Source organism: Alternaria alternata (assembly GCF_001642055.1).
Source record: "Alternaria alternata strain SRC1lrK2f unplaced genomic scaffold CC77scaffold_9, whole genome shotgun sequence".
NCBI lineage: Eukaryota > Fungi > Ascomycota > Dothideomycetes > Pleosporales > Pleosporaceae > Alternaria > Alternaria alternata.
Window position 1 is genome coordinate 172,598 of NW_017306198.1, and position 19,624 is coordinate 192,221.

Consider the following 19,624-nt stretch of genomic DNA (forward strand, 5'->3'; position numbering starts at 1 on the left):
TTGACCTCGGAAGGCCGCCTGCAGCTATCGCACCGCTAACGCCGCAAACGGAAAGAACCTCGGCCGTGGTTCCCCAAGTTGTGGGGAGTTACCCCGGTCGCCTATCGTCACCAGCCGCCTCAATGCGCGGCGTCTGCCCTCGGTAATCCAATGCCAGTTAGAACGCGCCTGGTTATGTCCGTCTTCTTGTTCTGGCATCCTTCTACTTCCACTCCGCTCTCTCCATAAGATCTCTTGGCCGGATATTAATTACCATCACCACGTCGATCATCAACCGCTAAAATGCCTTCAAAGAGCCTGTACCCTGACTTGCCAATTCCAGATGTGGATCTCGTAAGTTTTGTACCCGGAGATAAGCTTATAGGTTGATTTCGCGCTGACGTCTGTCTCTAATCGTAGTGGGCGTTTCTCTTCGAAAGGAAGGACAAGCCATATGCCGATGACAAAGGCATGTTCACATGTTACGGCCAGATGAGTAATCGCTAACGGTAATAGTAATCTACTTCGACCCGTACACCAAGCGTTCTTACACCTATGCCCAAGTTCGAGATACAGCCATCACATTTGGCAAAGGGCTGAAGTCACTCTGGGAGTGGCAAAAAGGCGACGTTCTCGCCTTGTACACACCCAACTGTATCGACACACCTGCAATAACATGGGGTTGTCACTGGGCAGGAGGTATTCTCTCTCCAGCGAATCCAAACTACACTGTTGAGGAACTTGCGTTCCAACTCAAGGATTCCGGAGCGAAGGCTTTGGTGACCCAGCTTCCTTACATCAAGAATGCGCAAGAGGCTGCGAAGCAAGTTGGCATCCCTCTTGATCGCGTGATCGTAATGGGTGATCAGAAAGATCCGTCTTACAAAGTGAAGCATTTCACTAGCATCGTTAACACAGCTGGAACATCGAGATGGCGAAGAACAAAGGCCACCAACCCGTCAGAAGACCTGGCGTTTTTGGTGTACTCTAGTGGAACTACAGGTCATCCTAAGGGTGTAATGCTGACCCATCGCAACATCGTCTCCAACACAATGATGATCAAAGCTGCGGAGGCTGGTAAACTGCAGCCAACTGGCGGACCAACTGGTGAAGGTGATAAACTTCTGGCTTTCCTGCCATTCTTCCACATCTACGGTAAGGTTTTGTTTATATCTTGTCTAGATTATCCCCGACTAACTGTGTGTAGGCCTGACTTGCTTGATTCACCAGAGCTTGTACTCTGGGCTCCAACTTGTTGTGATGCCAAAATTTGACCTGGAGGACTTCTGCAAGTTCATTCAAGAGCTCAAGATTACATTTGCTTACGTAGTACCGCCAATTGTTCTACTCCTCAGCAAACATCCTTTGGTATCGAATTACGACCTCAGCTCAATCAGGATGATGAACTCTGGCGCAGCGCCCTTGACTAGGGAGCTCGTAGATGCGGTCCACGACAGATTGAAGATTCCAGTTAAGCAAGGATACGGTTTATCCGAAACTAGCCCGACAACGCATACCCAACCATGGGAAGATTGGAACAAGACAATCGGATCCGTAGGCAAACTTCTGCCCTACCAGACAGCAAAGTACATGTCTCCAGAGGAGAAGGAGATGGCAGTTGGGGAGGTTGGCGAATTATGGATCAAGGGCCCGAACGTCTTCAAGGGCTATCTGAACAATCCTGAGGGAACTGCGCATGCGAAGACAGCAGATGGGTACTTCAAGACAGGCGACGTTGGATACCAAGATAAGGACGGAAACTTCTTCATTACCGACCGCGTGAAGGAACTCATCAAGTACAAAGGATTCCAGGTACCACCTGCGGAATTGGAGGGTATCTTGGTCTCACACCCCAAGATCAACGACGTAGCTGTGATTGGAGTGTACTCGAAGGATGATGCCTCTGAACTGCCGCGCGCCTACATCGTACCCAAGGATGGGCTTGGCAAGACCGATGAAGATGCAAAGGAGATCATAGACTGGCTGAGCGCAAAGGTCGCGCATCACAAGAGACTACGCGGCGGAGTAAGGTGGGTCGATGAGATTCCCAAATCTGTAAGCGGTAAGATCCTCAGACGGATGCTCAAGGTGAAGGCGCAAGAAGAGGAGGACGCTAAGACCAAGGCGAAGTTGTAGACTTCCTTTACCTTGGGACTGCCTTTACCTTGGAATGTACAATGTATATCAGGAACTACCGTTCCCTTACCACCTGTATTCTTGTCCATTCGTATGACTATCAACTTTTCTTACCATTCCTCTGCTGTCTCCCTCCCACCTCATCTGTACATTGCACAACTCGACAGAACTAACTTTCTACCTATCGATCCTGTAACAAGCTCCCACGAACAGTAGCTACTGCGATACTGTCAACGTGCAATATGAGTAAAGACTTATGCAATAAGTTGAATCTGGATACGGAACTACCAAGGTTTGTGGACACTTTCAAACTAACAGTATCGCAGCCCCAAGGGCCACTCCAGCTCCTAAAACAACAATGAAACGGAAAGAGGTCATCGATCTCGAATCGTATGAAGAGAGAGCTGTAAAGAAGCCATTCATACCGGTAACCAAGTCGCTGGCTCAGCGAGAAGAAGATATGCTCTTCCAGATCTCGGTCACAGTGAACTCCAAAGTCGATGTATTCCCCCAAAAGCTGCGTGAGGCCCTCCAGAAGTCCTACCAAACCGCGTGCTACACGCATATGTTCGCACTCCAGGCTGGCACGACACCCAAACACCATCAAATTTATAAGATTGTCAAAGGAGAGCGCACCCGCTCGGAGTCACTTACTTTCACCAACACGATCGTCCAGCACAACATCTTCGATCTGGGAGTGGCCAACATCAGACTGTTAGAGATTCTCACTGATGCTTGAAGGAACAAGCTCGACAAAAGGACGTTCGTGGAGCTAAAGACGGAGAGCGGCTTACTGAATCCGGAGTTCATTGAGCTTCATTCTGTAAGGCATAGAGAAATCGGGTGGGGATTCGATGCAGATGGGTGCTTATCCCTGTACGGCACTTTTATTATAGAGAAAAAGCTTAAGGAAAAGGTCTGGTATGTTACCACTGGTGAGATCAAGCTCGAGGATGAGGCTTGATGACGTCGAGAAGAGCCCTGAGGGTGTGCAGATGCCTTTCGGAGCGCTAGACTGAGTGTGAAAGACGTTTGTTACCTATTGGGCTCCTTGACCTTGACCTTGGAGTTACCCAACGATTGGTACGTCTCAGTTGGCTTCAGCCGGGCAAATGAGGATAGAGATTTGGCTTCTGGTTCCTGCTTTGATTTCCGCTTGGGAAAACAGGCTGCAAATATGAACGATTTGCATTGATTATGTTCGTCCAAACGTTACAAAGGTCCCGACCAAGGCAGTTCTGTTCTTGCAAGCGCTCTCACATACCGAAAATAACAGAAATCTTCAAGGAGCGCGTCCAGAAAGCTGATGCGCAATATATTCATTCCAATGCTTGAAAAGTTTGAGACGCATGCTAATGATGTTCGCGGCCAGATTCATCGAGGAAGGCACGTGCCTGCTTACAGCTAGCGCCATCTTGGCAACACCGCACAGCCGAGCCAAAATTACCCTTTCAAATCTGCGACTCTGAACTCATCGACAATCGACAACATCACGACCGTCACGATGCCGAAGGAAGTCAAGCAGAAGTCTGGTCTCATCGTTGGCCTCAACGCCGGCCACAGTACGTCACCCCGCTCGCCGCTCTCGATACGCTCCGATCGCTACAATTAAGAAATTTCGTGGATGGAGGCTAACACAGTCTACAGAGGTCACCCCCAGGACCCCCGCTCCCAGGATCTCGAGGAGGAAGGGTTTCCTCTCCAAGCGCACTGCGTTTGTCCGTGAGATCACCAAGGAGGTTGCTGGGTACGTTGCAGCTCGAACTTTCGCAGGAACTGCGCGACAACCATCGGACAGCGTGCTAACTTGACGTGTCTACAGTCTTGCCCCATACGAGAAGCGCATCATCGAATTGCTTCGCAACTCCAAGGACAAGCGTGCCCGCCGTCTAGCGAAGAAGAGGGTACGTCTCTCTCACCATCACAACAACACGACCGATCTCCAGCCCGCTTGACCACCTCCCACATACAAACAGTCACTAACAAATCACAGCTCGGTACCTTCGGTCGCTCAAAGAGAAAGGTCGACGAGATGACCAAGGTCATCGCCGAGTCGAGGCGCGCTGGTCACTAAACGGTTTCACGATTTGCGGTGGATGAAGCAACACGGCGAACGAGCGACCGACTTACTTTCCGATTTTATCCTGGGTGTTCGGTCTCTTTTCACAACGGGCGGCTCGATACGATCTCGGAACGTCACAGCATACCACAAAAGTATGACACGATTCATCGGAGTATGGCAATGGACAATGGTGGTTCTTAAACGTACCTAGCATGTGTCACTCAAAATCATGAAATGTGACGATTGGTTCACGCCAAACCAACCTGTCCCGGTGCACGTATGCATGCGTGTGTGCGCGTGAGGTGTGATGCGTCAATGATACCTACTTAGCATGGATGTCAAATTCCTACTCTATTGCCCTTATCAATGGCAGAGTAAGGGCCGAGAAATGCTTATATTGAAACGCGCTTTGCTTGGAGACAAGACTGCTCAGGCCTCACACTTCCTTGTGTGTGAGTGAGGCCTCGGGCAGAGGCGTGGACATTCCAACTACTTACGTGACGTCTTGTGTTATTCTTATTGAGAACCTGCGATGCAAGACAGTGCATGAAGTCACTCTAGTGTCTCAATCAGGCGGTAGTACCAATGGACATGACATCCCCAGATTAGTTCTAGGATCGAATGTAATGCATTAATCGTCACGTCTTCCAACTCCGGTTCCCACTCTAAGACGAAGCCATGTTACCCTACTGACTTCAATTATGACGTTGTCTAGTCGTCCTGACCAATCTTCTCCAACTTGCCGATTTCACGCTTCTCGCCGGTCTCGCCAACAAAGCGGATACGATCGATGCGCGTCTTCTCACTGTCGCCTTCTCCATCTGCGACGAAAAGTACCAGTGAGTAGACGTTCTGGAACTTGACGAACCGAAGTTCGAGCTTGGCCGTTTGTGTCGCCTCATCCCAATCTGATGGCTTCAGCTCAATCGTCTGAGTCGCTGGGATGTCCTCAGCCTCCTCAAAGCCCAAGTTGTTCGCCCGATTTGTCCAGACGTGAATGGTCTTCGGCCGTACTGGCGCCTCGTCGTCGTCTTCGTCTCCGGACACACACGATGTGATCTGAATTGTGTGGACCTTCAAGTTGGCCATGAAGGGGACGTACAGCATAAGCTGGTTGTCCACATCACTCTCTACCCAGTCCTTCTTGCCTTCTGAGCCAGTCGATGCGCCCTTGCCCTTGTTGAGCGAGCTAGGTTGTGATGTCTCGAAAAGCGTCTTGACGGTGCCGAAATCGCTGTCCGCGTTGAGGAGATCGAGGCCGCGTGGGTCAACGGAGTCGGTTACATCGGTGTACCCGCGCGGCAGGTTGGCGCCTATCCAAGCACCACTTCCGCTGGTAATTCCGCCTGCACCGGAAGCGCTACTGCCTCCCTTTCCATCGTTCTCTGCTTCTGCAGCGAGGGTCTTGATCGCTTCGGAAAGTTGCTGGGGATTCGAGCCGGCGTATTTCTTTATCTGCTGGTTGTTCTTGTAGATGATGAATGTCGGGGTGCTATGGGATGTTAAATATTGTTCAAATTACGTCGTTTCAATGATGTACATACTTGGTGACATTATAGCTCTGTGCAATTTGTGCTTGCTGCACTGTGCTGACTTTGGTGAAGGTGATCTGTCCGGGCCGTGTAAGCTGGCCAGCTAGTTGTTCGTATACAGGCGCAATGGCTTTGCTCGACGTGTTTTCTTCGTTGTAGACTGCAAGTAACAGGTGTTAGCGTCCGAAGTTTGTCCAGCAGATGCCGGGCCGCGGCCTACAATTAACTACTACGACGCGCGACGAGGAGAGCAGAGAGCTCAGTTGTGCAGGCGATTTGATCTCGACGGTTCTAGACATGATTGTTGTGGTGTATATGGGTCGGTGTAGTTGTTTGTGGAGGAGGCGCGACTTGGACAGAAGCTCTCTAGATTTAGTGGGGGCGGGGTGTTGGTATTCCGTCACCGACGATCGACGTGTAGGGCAAGGTACAACACCTGCAGGCACCGACACCTGAATACGCGGCAAAGCCTCCTCGAAGCTTCCAGAACCACGCTACCGGCTGACACTGCAGCTGCGAACAGTCGAAAGTCGATCGAGTGCCTGCTCCCTCAATATCACGGAAGCCTGCGACAACGACCGTTTGCCGAGTCTATAAACGTTCCATCGCCCTCGACATCGTCCGAATCAACACCATCGCTATCGCCCCAAAACCGCGTCTCTCGCCGCGCAACCCGGTGATTGCACTATAAACCTTCGCACCTACAAAGGATTGGTAAGCGCCCCTATTGGCGTTCACCGTCCGCGACACTGTGTGAACACGCTTCCTAATCGCCTCTTATGGCAGGCCCAAACAACCTCCTACTCAGTTTCGCCGAAGCAAAGCTCCTCCACATCGCCAGCATCATTCTCCTGGTTGAACGAAGCGAAGCAACCCGAAAAGCACATAGCTGGAACTGCTGGTACTCACGCGCTATCTTGATAGCCAACGCTCCCGCTGCGTTCCTTCTCGCCTTCGGTCTCTACAGACTCATTCGCGCATAATGTCGCACGTCGTAGTTTTCAACTCGTACGCGAGGACTTTCAAAATCCCGACAACACCCACCAAGTACTTGACTGAAGTCAGGGACGAGGCATGCCAGAAGTTTGGCGTCAACAAGGATCAGTTTACGCTCAAGTCGGTTGCAAGATACTGTTCTACTGGATCACGACTAACCAGGCTCCAGGTATAACAATAAGCCTATTTCCCTATCCCAGCAAATACGGCTAGCGAACCTTCCCCAGGGAGCCCGATTGGAGCTTGTCCAAGCATCGCGATCACCCACCGTTATATCCGTCGCGCTCCAGCTTCCCGCAAGCGAACAGAACAAACGCCTTACAAGCAAGTTTGCAAGCAACACTTCGTTATGGGAGATACTGCGACACTTCGAGAGTGGTCAGGGGGCCAACTATAACTTCACACAGCGCGGTATCCCTGAGATGAGCGGCGCATCTGGTGCTGGCAGGTTACACTACGAGCAACCCGTCATAACGGTCATGCCAGGCCACAAGGAGCAGTCCAACTTCGTCGAGCTACAACAGACTCTCAGCCAGCTGGGTTTCGATAGTGGGTCGGCCTTGCTAAAGCTGTCATACAAGAACAGCGGCACCCCGCTGGAAGAGGCCATGGCACAAATAACGCAGTACTTCAAGTCTACTGAGCCTGCGTCTGCTGGTGCGGGAGGTGCACATGCCTCGACAACCGATCAATTAGCATCAATACCTGATCCTGCCCAGGCAGCTCCGGAGGCGACACAAGTCGTAGCAGGCGAGACTGTTCGTAACGATGAGCCTGATCCAGAGCCAATGGAAGTCGATCCGAAACCGGCTGCGCAGCCCGTACAAGAGCCCCAAGTATCTACAGAGAACAATGCGACCGAGAGCGTGGAGAATATTTCGCCGGCTGCAGCGTTGGCTGCAGCAACATCAACAGCGTCGTCTGCACCTGCAGAACCTACTCAATCCCATGCACCAGCCCCCCAAACCTCGTCACAGCCATCAGAACAATCTCGCAACGTCCAGATCTTTTCTGCGCCAACATCGTCAACTCCACAAGCAGCGCGAAATGCCTTCAACGAAAGTGATTACCTTCCCACCATCGAGCATGCAAAGGCACATCAAAACGCGTTGTTAGGCAAAACACGGAACACGAGGCTGCTGTCCGACAAAGAGTTGGAGGAGCAAGAAAAGGAACGACAGGCCAAGATCGACGCGGCAGCCGAAAAGGGTGGTGCACTTCGCATACGGATGCCGGACGGTGCGCTCATTCAAATGAGCTTTAACAAGAATGATACTGCAGTTGGTCTGTACGACTTCGTTCGTGGGTTTTTGGAGAAGAAGAATGAACCCTTTCAGCTCAAGAACACGAGTCCAACCGGTCGTCTCGTCCTCATTCCACAAGACAACAAGCGTTTAGTGCATGATCTTCGTTTCTTCAACAACGAGCTTATCACTTTCCAATGGGCCGACAATGCTAGCGCTGAGGTGAGGGCAAGCCGGCATACTCTTTCGCAGGAATGGCAAGCGAAGGCTCAGGCGCTCAAAGTTGAAGAGCCAGTACGAGAGGAAAAGGCTCAACCCCAGGCTTCCCAGGGTCAGACAGTCGCGGAAGGCAAGCGTAAGGCTAACATGAGTAATGAAGAAAAGGAAAGCAAGCTGAAGAATCTGCTTGGAAAGGGTTTGTTCAAGAAGAAGTAGGACGATTCGCGAACAGGCATGTGATTGTAGACAGTCATGTATTTTCAGATGAGCATTTCCTGGGAGTTTGATATCGGCGATGGAGCGCTTTCTTTTCTCCAGTGCACTGTAAGTCGGCGCCTAGAAGATAGTCATTGGTAGCAATTAAGAATTTTGATATGCGAAAGATGGTGTATATCCTCGAGACTTTTCTTGAAGTTGTGTGACGCGCTTTTTTAGGTGGCTGGCTAGCGCAAGACGCCGCCTGCAAGGACCAACCTACAGCGACCATCCTACCTCTGTTGTCAACATCTCCACCATAATCGGTCCCATCAGAACGGCTTCTGAAATACTCTCTGAAGATTTGACGGGTTCAAAATTGACGATAGATGTGGTGGGAAATATGTGTTTCGACAGGTTTGTCGCGCGCCGCGATGTTACCACACGACGAGCATGAAATGCGAACTTATCTATATACACAGCTTCTCACTCTTGGTGTGTTCTCTCGAAGATTCGGCGGTGTACAAGAGCAAGGAAGTCATGGCCAATGATGGGTAGGTCATAGGTTTCGGGGCTTGAAATGCCTAATAAGCAAGTACAAGATGATGCTTTCTACATCGCTCTGGGCATTTCGTCTCTTAGGAAGTAGCCTTCACTAATAGTTCGCCTGGAATCTTGTTTGATTATATAATTTGGATCCATTGTGCTGCTTTGACATTCGACTTCGACGCGTCTCTCCTTCCCCAGGGCTTTGATGACCAAAGTCAGCGCGTCGCGCTGCCTGATCTAGCCGCAATCTTCACTCACCTTCACCACAAGTGTAGGAGACAAAGATAGCTCTCGGTCCTCTAGCCCCATGGCTCCATCACCGAAGCACGACAGTCGGTGACTTTTACAAATACGGTATGCGCGCCGCTTGCACCTACCCAACACACACTGATATTAGTACGAGCAGATGGACGCACAGTACGTCACCGAGTTAGACTCAGACAGTATGGACGATATCATCTTCGTTCGGTCGGTCGAGAAGCCACAAACTCCGAAAGCTGGTGGTGGTCGTCCAACAAAGCGCGCAAAGCCCAACGACGTCCCAGCACGAGCTGTTTCCCCCAGCTTAACGAAGCGTGCAAAATCTAGCGGCATGCCAGCGCAGGCTGTTTCGCCTGGTCCAGCAACCAAACAGAAGCGCGACAGCAACAGCTCTCAGACGACCACCTCTGATGCCCACCCCAAAGTGTCTCAATCAGAACAGCCGTACACGGAAGAGGAGAAGTTGTTCATGTTTGAGACACGCAAAGCCTTGGAACACGCGTTAGGTAAAGAAGCCTTGGAGGCCCACGAGAAAGTTCTGACGGAGGAGAAAGAGAGCACGGAGAAGTATATCTTGGACCTGGAAGCGGCAGTGAAGCAGCAGCATGGGACACCTGTAGTGCACGAAACCCTCATCCAGGACCAGATTGCTATTCTGAAGGTGAAGGCCGAAGGACACGACGAATCCGCTAGAACAGAAATCAAGCTTCTTCGCAAGAGCAACACGAAGCTTGCAGAAGAAAAAACCACTATTGGACGCTGTGTTCGGCTACTCACAGATGAGAACGTCATTCTCAAGAGACAATACGAAGGCGCCAGCGCGGAGATTCAGATACTTCATGAACATAAAACAACGCTTGCCGAAGAGAATGCCGCACTTTCGCGCGACCTCAAGCTACTCAAAGATGAGCAAGGCACTTACAAGGCCGAGCGACAAGAAGAAGCCTACAGAATTGCAATCAAGACACTCCGAGAACAAAACAATAAGCTCGCAGATGAGAAGGCCGCACTTGCACGCAACGTTGAGCTACTCAATGCAGGGCACGACAACCTGAGGGCCGAGATCTTCGCCTTGACCCAGGACGTCTGCGACCAAAAGGAGCTCTACAAGAAGGAGATGAACGACTCCGAAGGAGGTATAAAGGATAATGCGCGAAAAAGCAAGAAGCTCACACAAAAGCTGAAGCAGCGCAACAACAGATTGATCAAAGAGAATGTCAATCTGTCGAGGAAGGTTATGGAGCTGGAGACAGATGACTCTACAGAACTTCTTGAAGCACGACAGCGCATCCAAGAACTTCACATCCAAGTCGAAAAACTAGAGCAGGGCTTCCGTCAGCGCGGCGAACAGCTCATCGAGCTCAGCAGAGACTCCATGTCGAAGGAAAAGATCAAGATGCAGAAGAAGGCAGCTGTCGAAGCTAGGGATCTGCTGCAGACACGTATGTCTGGCATGTTCAAGAACTATAGGATTCTCTTCAAGAAGAACACTGCTCTGTTGGATAAACTAGTGTCAGTGGCTGAAGTGGGAAGACTCGGGAAAGTAAAAAAGGCTTACCGTCAAGAGATGAAGCTGCTAAAAGGTCAGCCACTTGAAGAGTTATACGAGTACAAGCATCAGGTCTGATCGATGTCGTCGGCGATCTGATTTAGCGAGAAGATCGTGTGGTTCTTATGGGAGGCTTTTTGTCACGAGGGTAAAAGGAGACGTCTGCTCAGAAAAACGATCGCGTGCGGGAGGCTTTCAGTGTATAATGCCGTTTACGTTGCTATGCCAGGGAAGAAGTCCGTTGGTGGCATCATAGTGACCGCTCTGTGCATCATCAGATAGGTTCGTTGACTGAAGAGGAATAGGTGGAGACGCGAGTAATTAGCTAGTCAAGCTCAAATATAGCTCCTCTCTCTCACACCTTTCGTATCCCATGATCAGCATGTCATTTTGATGGAGATGGGGTCTGCTGATGGATTCAGTATTTCTGAGCGAAATCAGTCTAGCTCCACTATATTGCTGGTATACGTGCCTATCGTGGTAGTTTGTTTATTTGCCTTCTCGTTGTAAGCACACGATCTGTCGTCGACTCCGCGCAACTCACAATATGGCGATGATAGGCCTGATGAGAAGAGCGAAGCTGGAAAATGGAAGCCCGTAGATGCGGCGCTGTAAGGGAAGTAGGTGATGACAGAAGAATTCATGCTCACAGCATGCTTGTGAAGTTGTGACTATAGTTGGATTTGTGGTTGGGATAGGTGACAGGTATGTAGTATCATAAGTCACAAGATGACATGTGTATTTGTCATTTAGTCCACTCGCAGCTCTTGTCCAGTTCATCGCAAACCTATTGCACGTCGCTACAAGACCATCGTCTCCACATTCTAGCACTGTTCCTCCATCACTGCACTCTACACACATTTCTTCACAACGCAATACCTAGAAATCCGATCGTATGAGTGGAATCTCCCAATCCGTCGATGGAAAACAAGTGCCCGCTGTTCAAGTCATCGAGCTCCCTCTCCAGCGCCTGCAATCCGAAATCGAGATCTTGAAAGTGAACACAAAAGACCTTCCGCAGGAGATCAACGACCTAAGAAACAAGGTGCTCGATATCGAAGCCCAACTGGCACCTGCTGCCTTTTCGAAGGCCTTTTCTTCTACTATCCATGATCTTACTACCAAAAGCAAGGCCGCAATCCATACGAAGGTGGGAAAAGTGCTAGAGAGTCAAGAGCTACGAGACAGAGTTTGCAGTCAGGTTGTCAAGCAGATGGAAACTGAGAAGACGCAGAGAGTGCTGCAAGCCTATGCGAAGAAGGCTGCTAGTAGTCAATCCCCAGAAGAGATCTTCGAACGATTGCACTATATGGTGGATGAAGTATTCGTTGGCGTTAACAAGAAAATCGACAAGATCGAAAAGGAGCTCACAGCGAAGATGGAAGTACTAAGCAAGGAGACGGCTAGCCGGCAGGAATAAGGGATTAGTACATCTAGGAGTCAATCTCGAACGACTGAACACGTTGCCTCCACGTACATGCTATTCATCTTATGGCGTCTTATGTCTTTCTAAACTTCACACAATAATTTGATTGTTTACTCGCCCAGTAACATGCCTGTAACATGCCCATAAGCCTCTAGAAAGACTGATCGTACATCGGGATATGAAATAACTCCATCTTTACTACCAAGATGGCAAGGTAAAGCACAAGAGAGACGAGAAAATGGAGAAGGACGAAGACAAGACGAAGGGAAAGACGAACGAAAAGGAGGAAGATGAAGAGGAGGAGAGTGAAGAGGGTGAGGACGAAGACGAGCTGGAAGTGGGAAAAGGATAAGATGATGAGAGGAAGACATGAGGTATGCAACCTTGTCAAGAAACGCGCCACAGATGCTTCAAGCGGAGCTCACATCTCCATCATCATGTAGTTCCATATTCGCGCCACCGAAACCCTCATTGATCATTCCAAATGCAAGTAAACTAAGATAAATTCTTCCCCTTTCCCATCCATCGCTCATGTTGATGCCTTTCCAGGACCCAATCGCTCAATGCCATGGTATAGTGCCCGAATGAATGACGCCAGTAAATGCCTTGATGAAAAGCTCGCTGAACCAGTTCTGATGCCGCTAAAAACAGTTGTAAAAACAAACACACACTCATAATCACATACACCGAGTAGTTGTAACCCGTTCAAAGCTAAAGGAGTGTCGTGTCCAAAACACCGATAAAACACGATAAAAAAAGAAAAGTCCATGGCAGCAAAGTACCATTTTAGATAAGGGGGCCCGCCATCATAGGGCTGCCCCGTGTGTTGTTTGTCAGTGTTGATTCGTATGCCGCCGGGGAGCCAGATGAAGATCCTGGTCGTGGGCGGTAGTAGCTGTTTGCATACGCAATCGGAGGAGCGGTATAGGCTCCCTGTTGCGGCGGGAGGACACCAGGTGGTGTGCTGTTAAGCATGTTGCGATTGCTCCTGCGTCGACCGAGGACTGGTGATGCTGGAGCGCCTTGAACTGTGCCGGTAGAGTTGATAGACTCATTCGAATTACTCCTCACATGCTGCGCTGTGGTTGGCTGCTGCATTTGAGGAGAGCCGGTAGGGTTCGCTGGACGTTGGAAGCCCTGGGTGAAAGGGTTGGTACGGGCTGGCACGCTAGTGTCTCGCTGACCAAGTGCTTGTCTTCTAGTCTCAATAAGTTCCCGAGCTCTAAGGTTACGCTCGTCTGGAGTCAACCCGACAGGGCGAGCGGCCGGCTGTACAGTAGCTTGTACGTTTTGCGTAGGCGATGGAGGCGGTCTGCCATTCCCATCTGCGCGCAGGGTTCGTGTAGATGCCTGTGGAGCGAGCTGACGCCGCGACGGCTGTGGTCGTAGATTGAGACGTGAGGGCTGGGGTCTCATGCCTTGCGGTGGGTTGCCAGCTTCTCTGATATTAACGCGAGAGCCTGCTGGCCGCAAGGTAGCTACGGAGGACTGGTCACGGAGAACTTGACGGGAGTTGCGATTACGGACACCGCGTGCCTGCACGAATGCAGCCCAAGGATTACCACGTGCAGCGAAAGGGGGAAGAGCTGCGCCTTGGACATGCAAGCCCATGGCAGCATGAGGAAATGCGTTGGCCGCATTGAAATTGCCAGAGTTCCTTCTGCTATTCGCCGAAGATGGACGAGCGCCAACACGACTCTGAGGACGATCTATCATGTCCATGGCTGCAGCTGCCTGTGTCTGCGCTATAGTATCGATGCCATTTTGGGACGAGGTCGTAGAAGTGCCAGGAGTCAATATGGTAGAAGCATTGCTATTCGAACTAACAGAAGGTGCACGATCGAAGCGGCTCATGTTGCCGGCACTTCCCATCGCCGGTAAGCCCGGAGACATGGCGCTTCGTCGAGGTGGGGATATTGGGAGCCGCGGATCCATTATGTAATTAGAAGTATTGTCCATAAGCGGCGTTCGTATGCGCGCAGGGGGCATGAAGGGGGAGTAGGCTTGCGCTGGACTGGGTCGGTTCCTGTTCCTTGTGCGAGGGCGAGACAGCGGTGTGATAGCCCGTGGCTCAACGTCTATCAACGCGCCCGCCATCTGGTGCTGCTGTAGGGCCGCCTGATGAGCAGCGAACATCCAACTGATGCGTGGATCGTACTCGCGGCGTTGCATCCGTGGCGCCCTTCGCCTGTGCCCTTGCGAGTTGTCCGAGTTATCATCAGTATCCGCCTCATTCGTTCCGTCCCCAGCAGTGGGCCCCTGGTTGTTGACGCGAGCAGCAGGGTTTGAGAAGGCTGCAGTGTTTCGCAGATGAGCTTGTGAGCGGCGCGTCCGCAGGGCGTTCATGGCGAGTTCGATGTCGCCTTCCTGATCAGAGTCATCGTCGTCCGCTTCCCCATCTTCGTAGTGGGCTGTCGAGGTGGAGAGGATAGAGGATCTTCGGCGAAGACCACGCGAGGTATTCAAGGCGCGAACATTGCCGGTTCTGGAGGGCGGGCGTATGGGGGCACTAGGCCGAGGACGATCTGCAGTAGGTGTTAGAGAACCGCCCATTCGGCTTCTGTCATTTGAGTTCGCAAGCGGTTCCCACCCAACGGTCGTCCTTCCTCCATCGCTGTCATCTTCATCCTCTTCTCCCATCTCGTCGTCGTAGTCGCGTTGCAACTCCCATCCCTCCTCTCGCAATAGAGCCTGGGTGTCTTCGTCGAGCTCCTCGTTGGAGACGTCGGTGGACGTGGTTGAAGCTGTCTCACGAGAGGATCTTGACCCATTTGCTCGATGTAGAACGCGGGTCTGGGCAGGATTCCTTACTCCCCTGCGGATCGGTCCTTCATCTTCCTCGTCTTCGTCTTCTTCCTCAACGGTACTAGAGCGATTTGAGGACGATTCAGACTCGACTATGCGACGTGCTCGGGCTTGTGCACGCGCTCGGTTGTTGGGTTGTTGAGGAACAGGACCGGGAGTGGACGACGCAGCGCTGGGTGAACTCGATGCAGGTACGGCCTCGTCGTCAATGAAGTCGTTCATGGAGGAATCCTCATCCAGACCGTCTTCATCTTCTTCCTCGACCGTGTCCATTTCGTCACCGTACAGGTCTGAGACTATGCTTTGTGAGTAGGAGCGTCGGCTGCCGGCTTCGCTGTGCGTGATTGGACGTCGTCTTGCAAAGGCCGCTGCGTTGGGTGGTATGCCAGCCTCCAAGAATCGTCGCATCATGAAGGAGTTTTGGTCGGGAGGATATGCACCCCAATCCTCCATGCCATCTCCGTAGCCGTCGTAGTCCGGGTCCTCCATGTCCATCTCGGCGTCGAGGTCGTCCTGATCGTGCTCTGACATTTCGTCCATGTCGCTGAAGCCAGTGAAGCTGTCACCCCATGAGACCTCGCCTGTCTCGTCGAAGATCAGCCCGCACTGGGTGCATCCGCCGTCTTCCAACTCCCAGGTGCATACCGGACATCGGTCAACACCATCTTCCTGATCGCGCACGACTTGCAGTGATGGTCCCCGTTGGTGATGCGATAGCCTGAAGCAGCCTTTGAAGAGACCGCCAGCGCGGAGGTCGGTATTGTCCTTGTCTGACTGCACGGCGTCGGCCTCTTCCTTCAGCCACTTCTTGTGGTCTTCGATGCTCTCGCCCGCGGGTAGTAGTTCGGCTCGTGCGATGAAGACGCTTGTCATGTCACGTATCTGGCCAGCTGTGTTAGATATTCTCGCTGGAGTTGTATGCAAGCTGACTCACCACATAGGCGGGGGCCGGTAGGTCCTTGACGACGATGCGGCAGTCGGGACATGTCTTGCGGGCCTTGTTGGCGACGAACCATGTGCAGAGACACTGGACTTGTTAGAAGGTGACAGGTGCAGCGGCAAGGTGCGCATCTTACTGTATAGCAGTAGGTGTGCCCACACGATATGGTGTAGGGCTGGTAGAGCAAGCGGTCACAGATCTTGCATGTGAGATGGGAGCGGAGGCTGTCAAACTCGGACTTGAGCGCTTTGAGTTGCTGCGGGACGTTAGCGAAGAGGTCTGTATACCAACACGAACAGCGGCCCGTACTTCGTCTGCCCTGCTCGGCTGTGTGGGCTCGTCCTTCTTGCTCAGCATCTTCTGCTTGAGGCTGTCCTTGCTTGCCGCCCGTGTCGGCTTGTCCTGGTCGATGAGTTTGGAAGCCGACCGGCTGGCAGTCGGGGTGCCTCCACGCCCGGCCCGTGAATTTGAAGGCATGCCTTGTGCCTGGGAGCCAGCAGCGGTATGTGAAGTCGTGTTGGACGAGGATGCGATGGACGAGGCCGAATTCTTGGGGCGAGCGGTGGGCGGGGTTGGCGACGCTCGATTCTCCATGGCGGGCGGCGGCTCTCTCGTTTCTCTCTCTCACGGCGAGGTGCAGCTGGGGGTTGATAGACGGAGCATCTGCTCACATGGGACTTGCCCTTGTAGAGAAGAAAGACTATCGTTGGCAGTGGTTATGCATGCAACAGCGGGTCGACTAGCCTAAGCATGTTGGCGCTCGGTCGCTGCTGCCCTTGCCCTCCGACCCGTTTGCCGCAGCAGCCGTTCACAATCGTCTCTCACTCCTCTCCTTAGCGCCAGCAATGGGCATATCATTACTGTCCAGCGCCAACCATCTCCACGACTATTCATCTCCCCATGCAGGGTACTGTCTGATTGGATCTAGTCTTTCTATTGCGAGCCTGACCCGCCAATGACGTGGGCCACGCGACCTTTCACATTCCTGTCACAATTGCTCCCATGGCTCCGTTCAACCATTTCTCCACACCTTTCTTTTGAAACCTTCTTTCTCATCAATCTGTAACCCAGCATACTTACAATCCAAAGACGGCTGCACCCAGCGCTCCTGCCGCACCGAACAGAGCCTCTCTCCCTACACGGCCTGTAGCTTTGGGCGCTGCATCACCATGCGCCGTTGAACTGGCCGTCAATGTCCCGCTTATCATCGCTTCCGCTTCATTCAGCATACTGATCAACACTGTGGTATGTGCGTTAGCGATTGGCCAATATGACGTCTAAGCATCGAGTCACCCAGAGAGAATGCCTACTTATGGCTGGCACTTTGTCGGCCCCTCCGTAACCAATTGTGACAAGCATCTTGGCCGCACTGCTCAAATGCCCTAAGCTCGACATCTCCAGATAACTAGTCCCATCCTGAACCTCGTCCCAGGTCCACCTCATGTTCTCATACTTAGCGCAAGGCCGCGTAGTCTGATCAACAGCGGTACTGCTGCTGCATCGATACTCGTATCGCGCACAAGTCTGACTCGACTGTCCAACGGTGGTCTTGCTGCATTCGTCCCAGCGGAACGAGAAATCAAGCCTCCCTAATCCTTTTTGCGTGGCAGTCATTCTACCCGCTTCAACAATTTCTTCGGCGCAGACCACTGACTGTGGACAAGCCCAAGGTTCCGTGCAAGACGGATGATCTAAATTAGGTCGACAATCGATGACATAATACACGTAGTCGCCACGAGCGGAAATGACTGAAACGTGGTAGTTGCGGTATTCATGTTTCCAGAATTTGTCGTTGGTGTAGGATGTAATGTAATCGCCAGAAGAAGCGAGGGGAAATGGAATGTAGAAGGGCAGGAGAGTGGGAGTCGTCAAAGGAGAGTCCTGTGCCGACGCCACTAGAATAAATGCACACAAAGTAGTCAGGACGGAGAGATGCATATTGCAAGGCACACTGGCCAGAGACCAAGAAGCAGCATCATAGGGACTATATGATCTGTTGCTCCGGTTGCCAACACGTCCCATGGATCCTTTCAATATCATGTTGCCGGTATCCGAAGCCACGATGACTACAAGCTTCCTGCTTCAGCAGTTCTATCATCTGACACATTACACGATTCGTATTCTGTGGGTGACAAGCGAACTGCGGCTATACTATGTCAGCTTAGGGTTGTTCGCTATGTCCAGGATTACGGATGTAGCCTAGACGCAGGATCAAATGACAGCTTGGGCGCATAGACAATGAACAGCATGTCAGCACTCCCTGATAAGAAGTCCAGTGATATTTGAATGATTCGAATAGCCTCTTCAACGTACACTTCCCACGTCGCAGTTTTTGTGGGACTCCCCGGCCTAGCTCCCGTAGTAGCCTTCCCGCCCCCACACTCGATGAAGAGGCGACAGAGTTAGACGGGTCAGTCAATACTGATAGAACGATTACTGCTTAATGCTTTCCGCCTGAGTCTCGAAGATGAATCCTAGGGTAGCGAGTAATTATGATTGGATCTGGTGGCATTGTGAAGAAAGTGCCTCCAGTCCTTCTGTAGACTCTGATGAATGAAAAACGTCAGTATTCGCAAACCTACATGGATTGGATATTCAGTGGAAATGTAGATTTCATGCTTAGAATATGAAAATGCAGGGAGACTGGTAGTTTGTCGGGAAAGTGCTCATCTCCTACTCTTCCGTCTGCCGTTGTTATCGATAACGCACCTCCTCGGCGCATCATCAACTCTCTCATCGCGATTTATGCGCCATCGCAAAACCATCCTACAGTTATACACCATCGCGCAATTCGAGCCATCTTTCTAGGTACCTTGATTTGGGTCCTTCGACATGTCCGAAAAACCAACTCCTTCGAAAGCCGACCAATGGACTGGCTCCAAAGCTAGTAAATTCGACAAGTACGCCACCATGACATCCGCGTCGCAAATGTCTGCTACACAGGACGCGCACTGATAAATCGGTATAGCAAGGCATACAGTGAATACTACGACCCTTGTCAGGAAGCCGCGGACAGGAGCATAAAGTGTTTGAAGAGGAATGGAGGAGAGAGAGCTATGTGCTCGGATTTCTTCCAGTGAGTGCAGCGTCCGTAGCAAGTTCAAGAATCAGGAAGTCGAGGTGTTCGTGGGGATATTACACAGGGATTGGAAAGATATCCTAGAAGGGTTTTGCTAATGTGTTTGACCAGGGCATATCGAGATTGCAAAGAGCAATGGGTACGTCCCGCCCATCCCCGACTGGCCCAGCACGACCACGACCATCCCCTCCTGCCCATACAACGCGCCGTATCATCGCTATGGGACAAATGCTAACGATTGTATAGCAAGAAGCGAGGAGAGAAGCAAGGAGGAACAAGTCGTGGTTTGGCTGAGTGGTGTGAATAACGCTCGTGGTGAGCAAATGTACAACATCTCCTCTCTGCATAAGCACGGCGTTTGATATAAGCTTGCGTTCACTGTAATATATTGGGATAAATTGGGTTACTGGTCTGTTGGACACAAAGGTCAACGGGTCGTTGGAAAGTCTACAGAGAAACGGTTGAGAATCATTGCCTATGCTAGCTCGATGCGACGATTCGAGCAGAACATCTACGCTGTCACCCAAGCATACATCGCGCAGATCAAAGCCTTTCAAGCTATACATATGTATCTGAAGCTATAGCTTTTTCAGAGACCTCCATCTGTTACCGCGGTAAGCGCGAATTCAAGCTCCAAAACACCCTGACGTAC

At 51.5% G+C, this 19,624-nt stretch overlaps 10 protein-coding genes across 10 annotated transcripts; 7 read left to right on the forward strand and 3 right to left on the reverse strand.

Annotated features, from left to right (window-relative positions):
* Window positions 1-10: 10 nt before the first annotated feature.
* CC77DRAFT_1019803 (4-coumarate-CoA ligase-like protein) lies at window positions 11-2,265 on the forward strand. Its single transcript, XM_018524915.1, has 4 exons — window positions 11-333; window positions 400-448; window positions 496-1,134; window positions 1,187-2,265. Exons 1-4 carry the CDS (start codon window positions 283-285, stop codon window positions 2,113-2,115), a joined length of 1,668 nt encoding a protein of 555 aa, XP_018386419.1. The 5' UTR covers window positions 11-282; the 3' UTR covers window positions 2,116-2,265.
* Window positions 2,266-2,473: 208 nt separating this feature from the next.
* On the forward strand, window positions 2,474-2,854 carry CC77DRAFT_1060705 (hypothetical protein; the record flags this gene model as incomplete). The annotated part of the gene is made up of 1 exon (XM_018528353.1): window positions 2,474-2,854. One exon carries the CDS (start codon window positions 2,474-2,476, stop codon window positions 2,852-2,854), a length of 381 nt encoding a protein of 126 aa, XP_018386420.1.
* Window positions 2,855-3,619: 765 nt separating this feature from the next.
* Window positions 3,620-4,189, forward strand: CC77DRAFT_934021 (ribosomal protein L36e; the record flags this gene model as incomplete). The annotated part of the gene is made up of 4 exons (XM_018534356.1): window positions 3,620-3,677; window positions 3,763-3,862; window positions 3,938-4,019; window positions 4,109-4,189. 4 exons carry the CDS (start codon window positions 3,620-3,622, stop codon window positions 4,187-4,189), a joined length of 321 nt encoding a protein of 106 aa, XP_018386421.1.
* Window positions 4,190-4,607: 418 nt separating this feature from the next.
* Window positions 4,608-6,108, reverse strand: CC77DRAFT_1094211 (DUF1000-domain-containing protein). The gene is made up of 3 exons (XM_018529724.1): window positions 5,930-6,108; window positions 5,722-5,869; window positions 4,608-5,669 (listed from the first exon to the last, which is right to left on the reverse strand). Exons 1-3 carry the CDS (start codon window positions 6,006-6,008, stop codon window positions 4,889-4,891), a joined length of 1,008 nt encoding a protein of 335 aa, XP_018386422.1. The 5' UTR covers window positions 6,009-6,108; the 3' UTR covers window positions 4,608-4,888.
* A 176-nt stretch (window positions 6,109-6,284) lies between these two features.
* On the forward strand, window positions 6,285-8,549 carry CC77DRAFT_1019805 (hypothetical protein). Its single transcript, XM_018524916.1, has 2 exons — window positions 6,285-6,825; window positions 6,875-8,549. Exons 1-2 carry the CDS (start codon window positions 6,692-6,694, stop codon window positions 8,382-8,384), a joined length of 1,644 nt encoding a protein of 547 aa, XP_018386423.1. The 5' UTR covers window positions 6,285-6,691; the 3' UTR covers window positions 8,385-8,549.
* A 494-nt stretch (window positions 8,550-9,043) lies between these two features.
* On the forward strand, window positions 9,044-10,867 carry CC77DRAFT_846524 (hypothetical protein). Its single transcript, XM_018533400.1, has 2 exons — window positions 9,044-9,266; window positions 9,319-10,867. The coding sequence occupies exon 2, from the start codon at window positions 9,319-9,321 to the stop codon at window positions 10,798-10,800; it is 1,482 nt and encodes a 493-aa protein (XP_018386424.1). The 5' UTR covers window positions 9,044-9,266; the 3' UTR covers window positions 10,801-10,867.
* A 750-nt stretch (window positions 10,868-11,617) lies between these two features.
* On the forward strand, window positions 11,618-12,142 carry CC77DRAFT_1060710 (hypothetical protein; the record flags this gene model as incomplete). The annotated part of the gene is made up of 1 exon (XM_018528354.1): window positions 11,618-12,142. The coding sequence occupies one exon, from the start codon at window positions 11,618-11,620 to the stop codon at window positions 12,140-12,142; it is 525 nt and encodes a 174-aa protein (XP_018386425.1).
* A 792-nt stretch (window positions 12,143-12,934) lies between these two features.
* CC77DRAFT_1060711 (hypothetical protein) lies at window positions 12,935-16,487 on the reverse strand (the record flags this gene model as incomplete). The annotated part of the gene is made up of 4 exons (XM_018528355.1): window positions 12,935-15,835; window positions 15,888-15,980; window positions 16,030-16,149; window positions 16,203-16,487. The coding sequence occupies 4 exons, from the start codon at window positions 16,485-16,487 to the stop codon at window positions 12,935-12,937; spliced, it is 3,399 nt and encodes a 1,132-aa protein (XP_018386426.1).
* Window positions 16,488-16,817: 330 nt separating this feature from the next.
* Window positions 16,818-18,154, reverse strand: CC77DRAFT_846714 (hypothetical protein). Its single transcript, XM_018533401.1, has one exon. The coding sequence runs from the start codon at window positions 17,931-17,933 to the stop codon at window positions 17,148-17,150; it is 786 nt and encodes a 261-aa protein (XP_018386427.1). The 5' UTR covers window positions 17,934-18,154; the 3' UTR covers window positions 16,818-17,147.
* A 571-nt stretch (window positions 18,155-18,725) lies between these two features.
* Window positions 18,726-19,620, forward strand: CC77DRAFT_987681 (hypothetical protein; the record flags this gene model as incomplete). The annotated part of the gene is made up of 4 exons (XM_018536256.1): window positions 18,726-18,793; window positions 18,862-18,969; window positions 19,084-19,111; window positions 19,219-19,620. 4 exons carry the CDS (start codon window positions 18,726-18,728, stop codon window positions 19,264-19,266), a joined length of 252 nt encoding a protein of 83 aa, XP_018386428.1. The 3' UTR covers window positions 19,267-19,620.
* Between the last annotated feature and the right edge of the window lie 4 nt (window positions 19,621-19,624).

What these genes read in the sequence shown, in the direction of transcription:
- CC77DRAFT_1019803 (XM_018524915.1), top strand. Translation starts at nt 283, where the DNA reads ATGCCTTCAAAGAGCCTGTACCCTGACTTGCCAATTCCAGATGTGGAT. An exon ending in CAATTCCAGATGTGGATCTC is followed by an intron (nt 334 to 399) that starts GTAAGTTTTGTA and finishes CTCTAATCGTAG; the next exon opens with TGGGCGTTTCTCTTCGAAAG. An exon ending in GCCATATGCCGATGACAAAG is followed by an intron (nt 449 to 495) that starts GCATGTTCACAT and finishes TAACGGTAATAG; the next exon opens with TAATCTACTTCGACCCGTAC.
- CC77DRAFT_846714 (XM_018533401.1), bottom strand. Translation starts at nt 17,933, where the DNA reads ATGATATTGAAAGGATCCATGGGACGTGTTGGCAACCGGAGCAACAGA.
- CC77DRAFT_846524 (XM_018533400.1), top strand. Translation starts at nt 9,319, where the DNA reads ATGGACGCACAGTACGTCACCGAGTTAGACTCAGACAGTATGGACGAT.
- CC77DRAFT_1019805 (XM_018524916.1), top strand. Translation starts at nt 6,692, where the DNA reads ATGTCGCACGTCGTAGTTTTCAACTCGTACGCGAGGACTTTCAAAATC. An exon ending in AAGGATCAGTTTACGCTCAA is followed by an intron (nt 6,826 to 6,874) that starts GTCGGTTGCAAG and finishes ACCAGGCTCCAG; the next exon opens with GTATAACAATAAGCCTATTT.
- CC77DRAFT_1094211 (XM_018529724.1), bottom strand. Translation starts at nt 6,008, where the DNA reads ATGTCTAGAACCGTCGAGATCAAATCGCCTGCACAACTGAGCTCTCTG. An exon ending in GCGCGTCGTAGTAGTTAATT is followed by an intron (nt 5,870 to 5,929) that starts GTAGGCCGCGGC and finishes TGTTACTTGCAG; the next exon opens with TCTACAACGAAGAAAACACG. An exon ending in CAGAGCTATAATGTCACCAA is followed by an intron (nt 5,670 to 5,721) that starts GTATGTACATCA and finishes AACATCCCATAG; the next exon opens with CACCCCGACATTCATCATCT.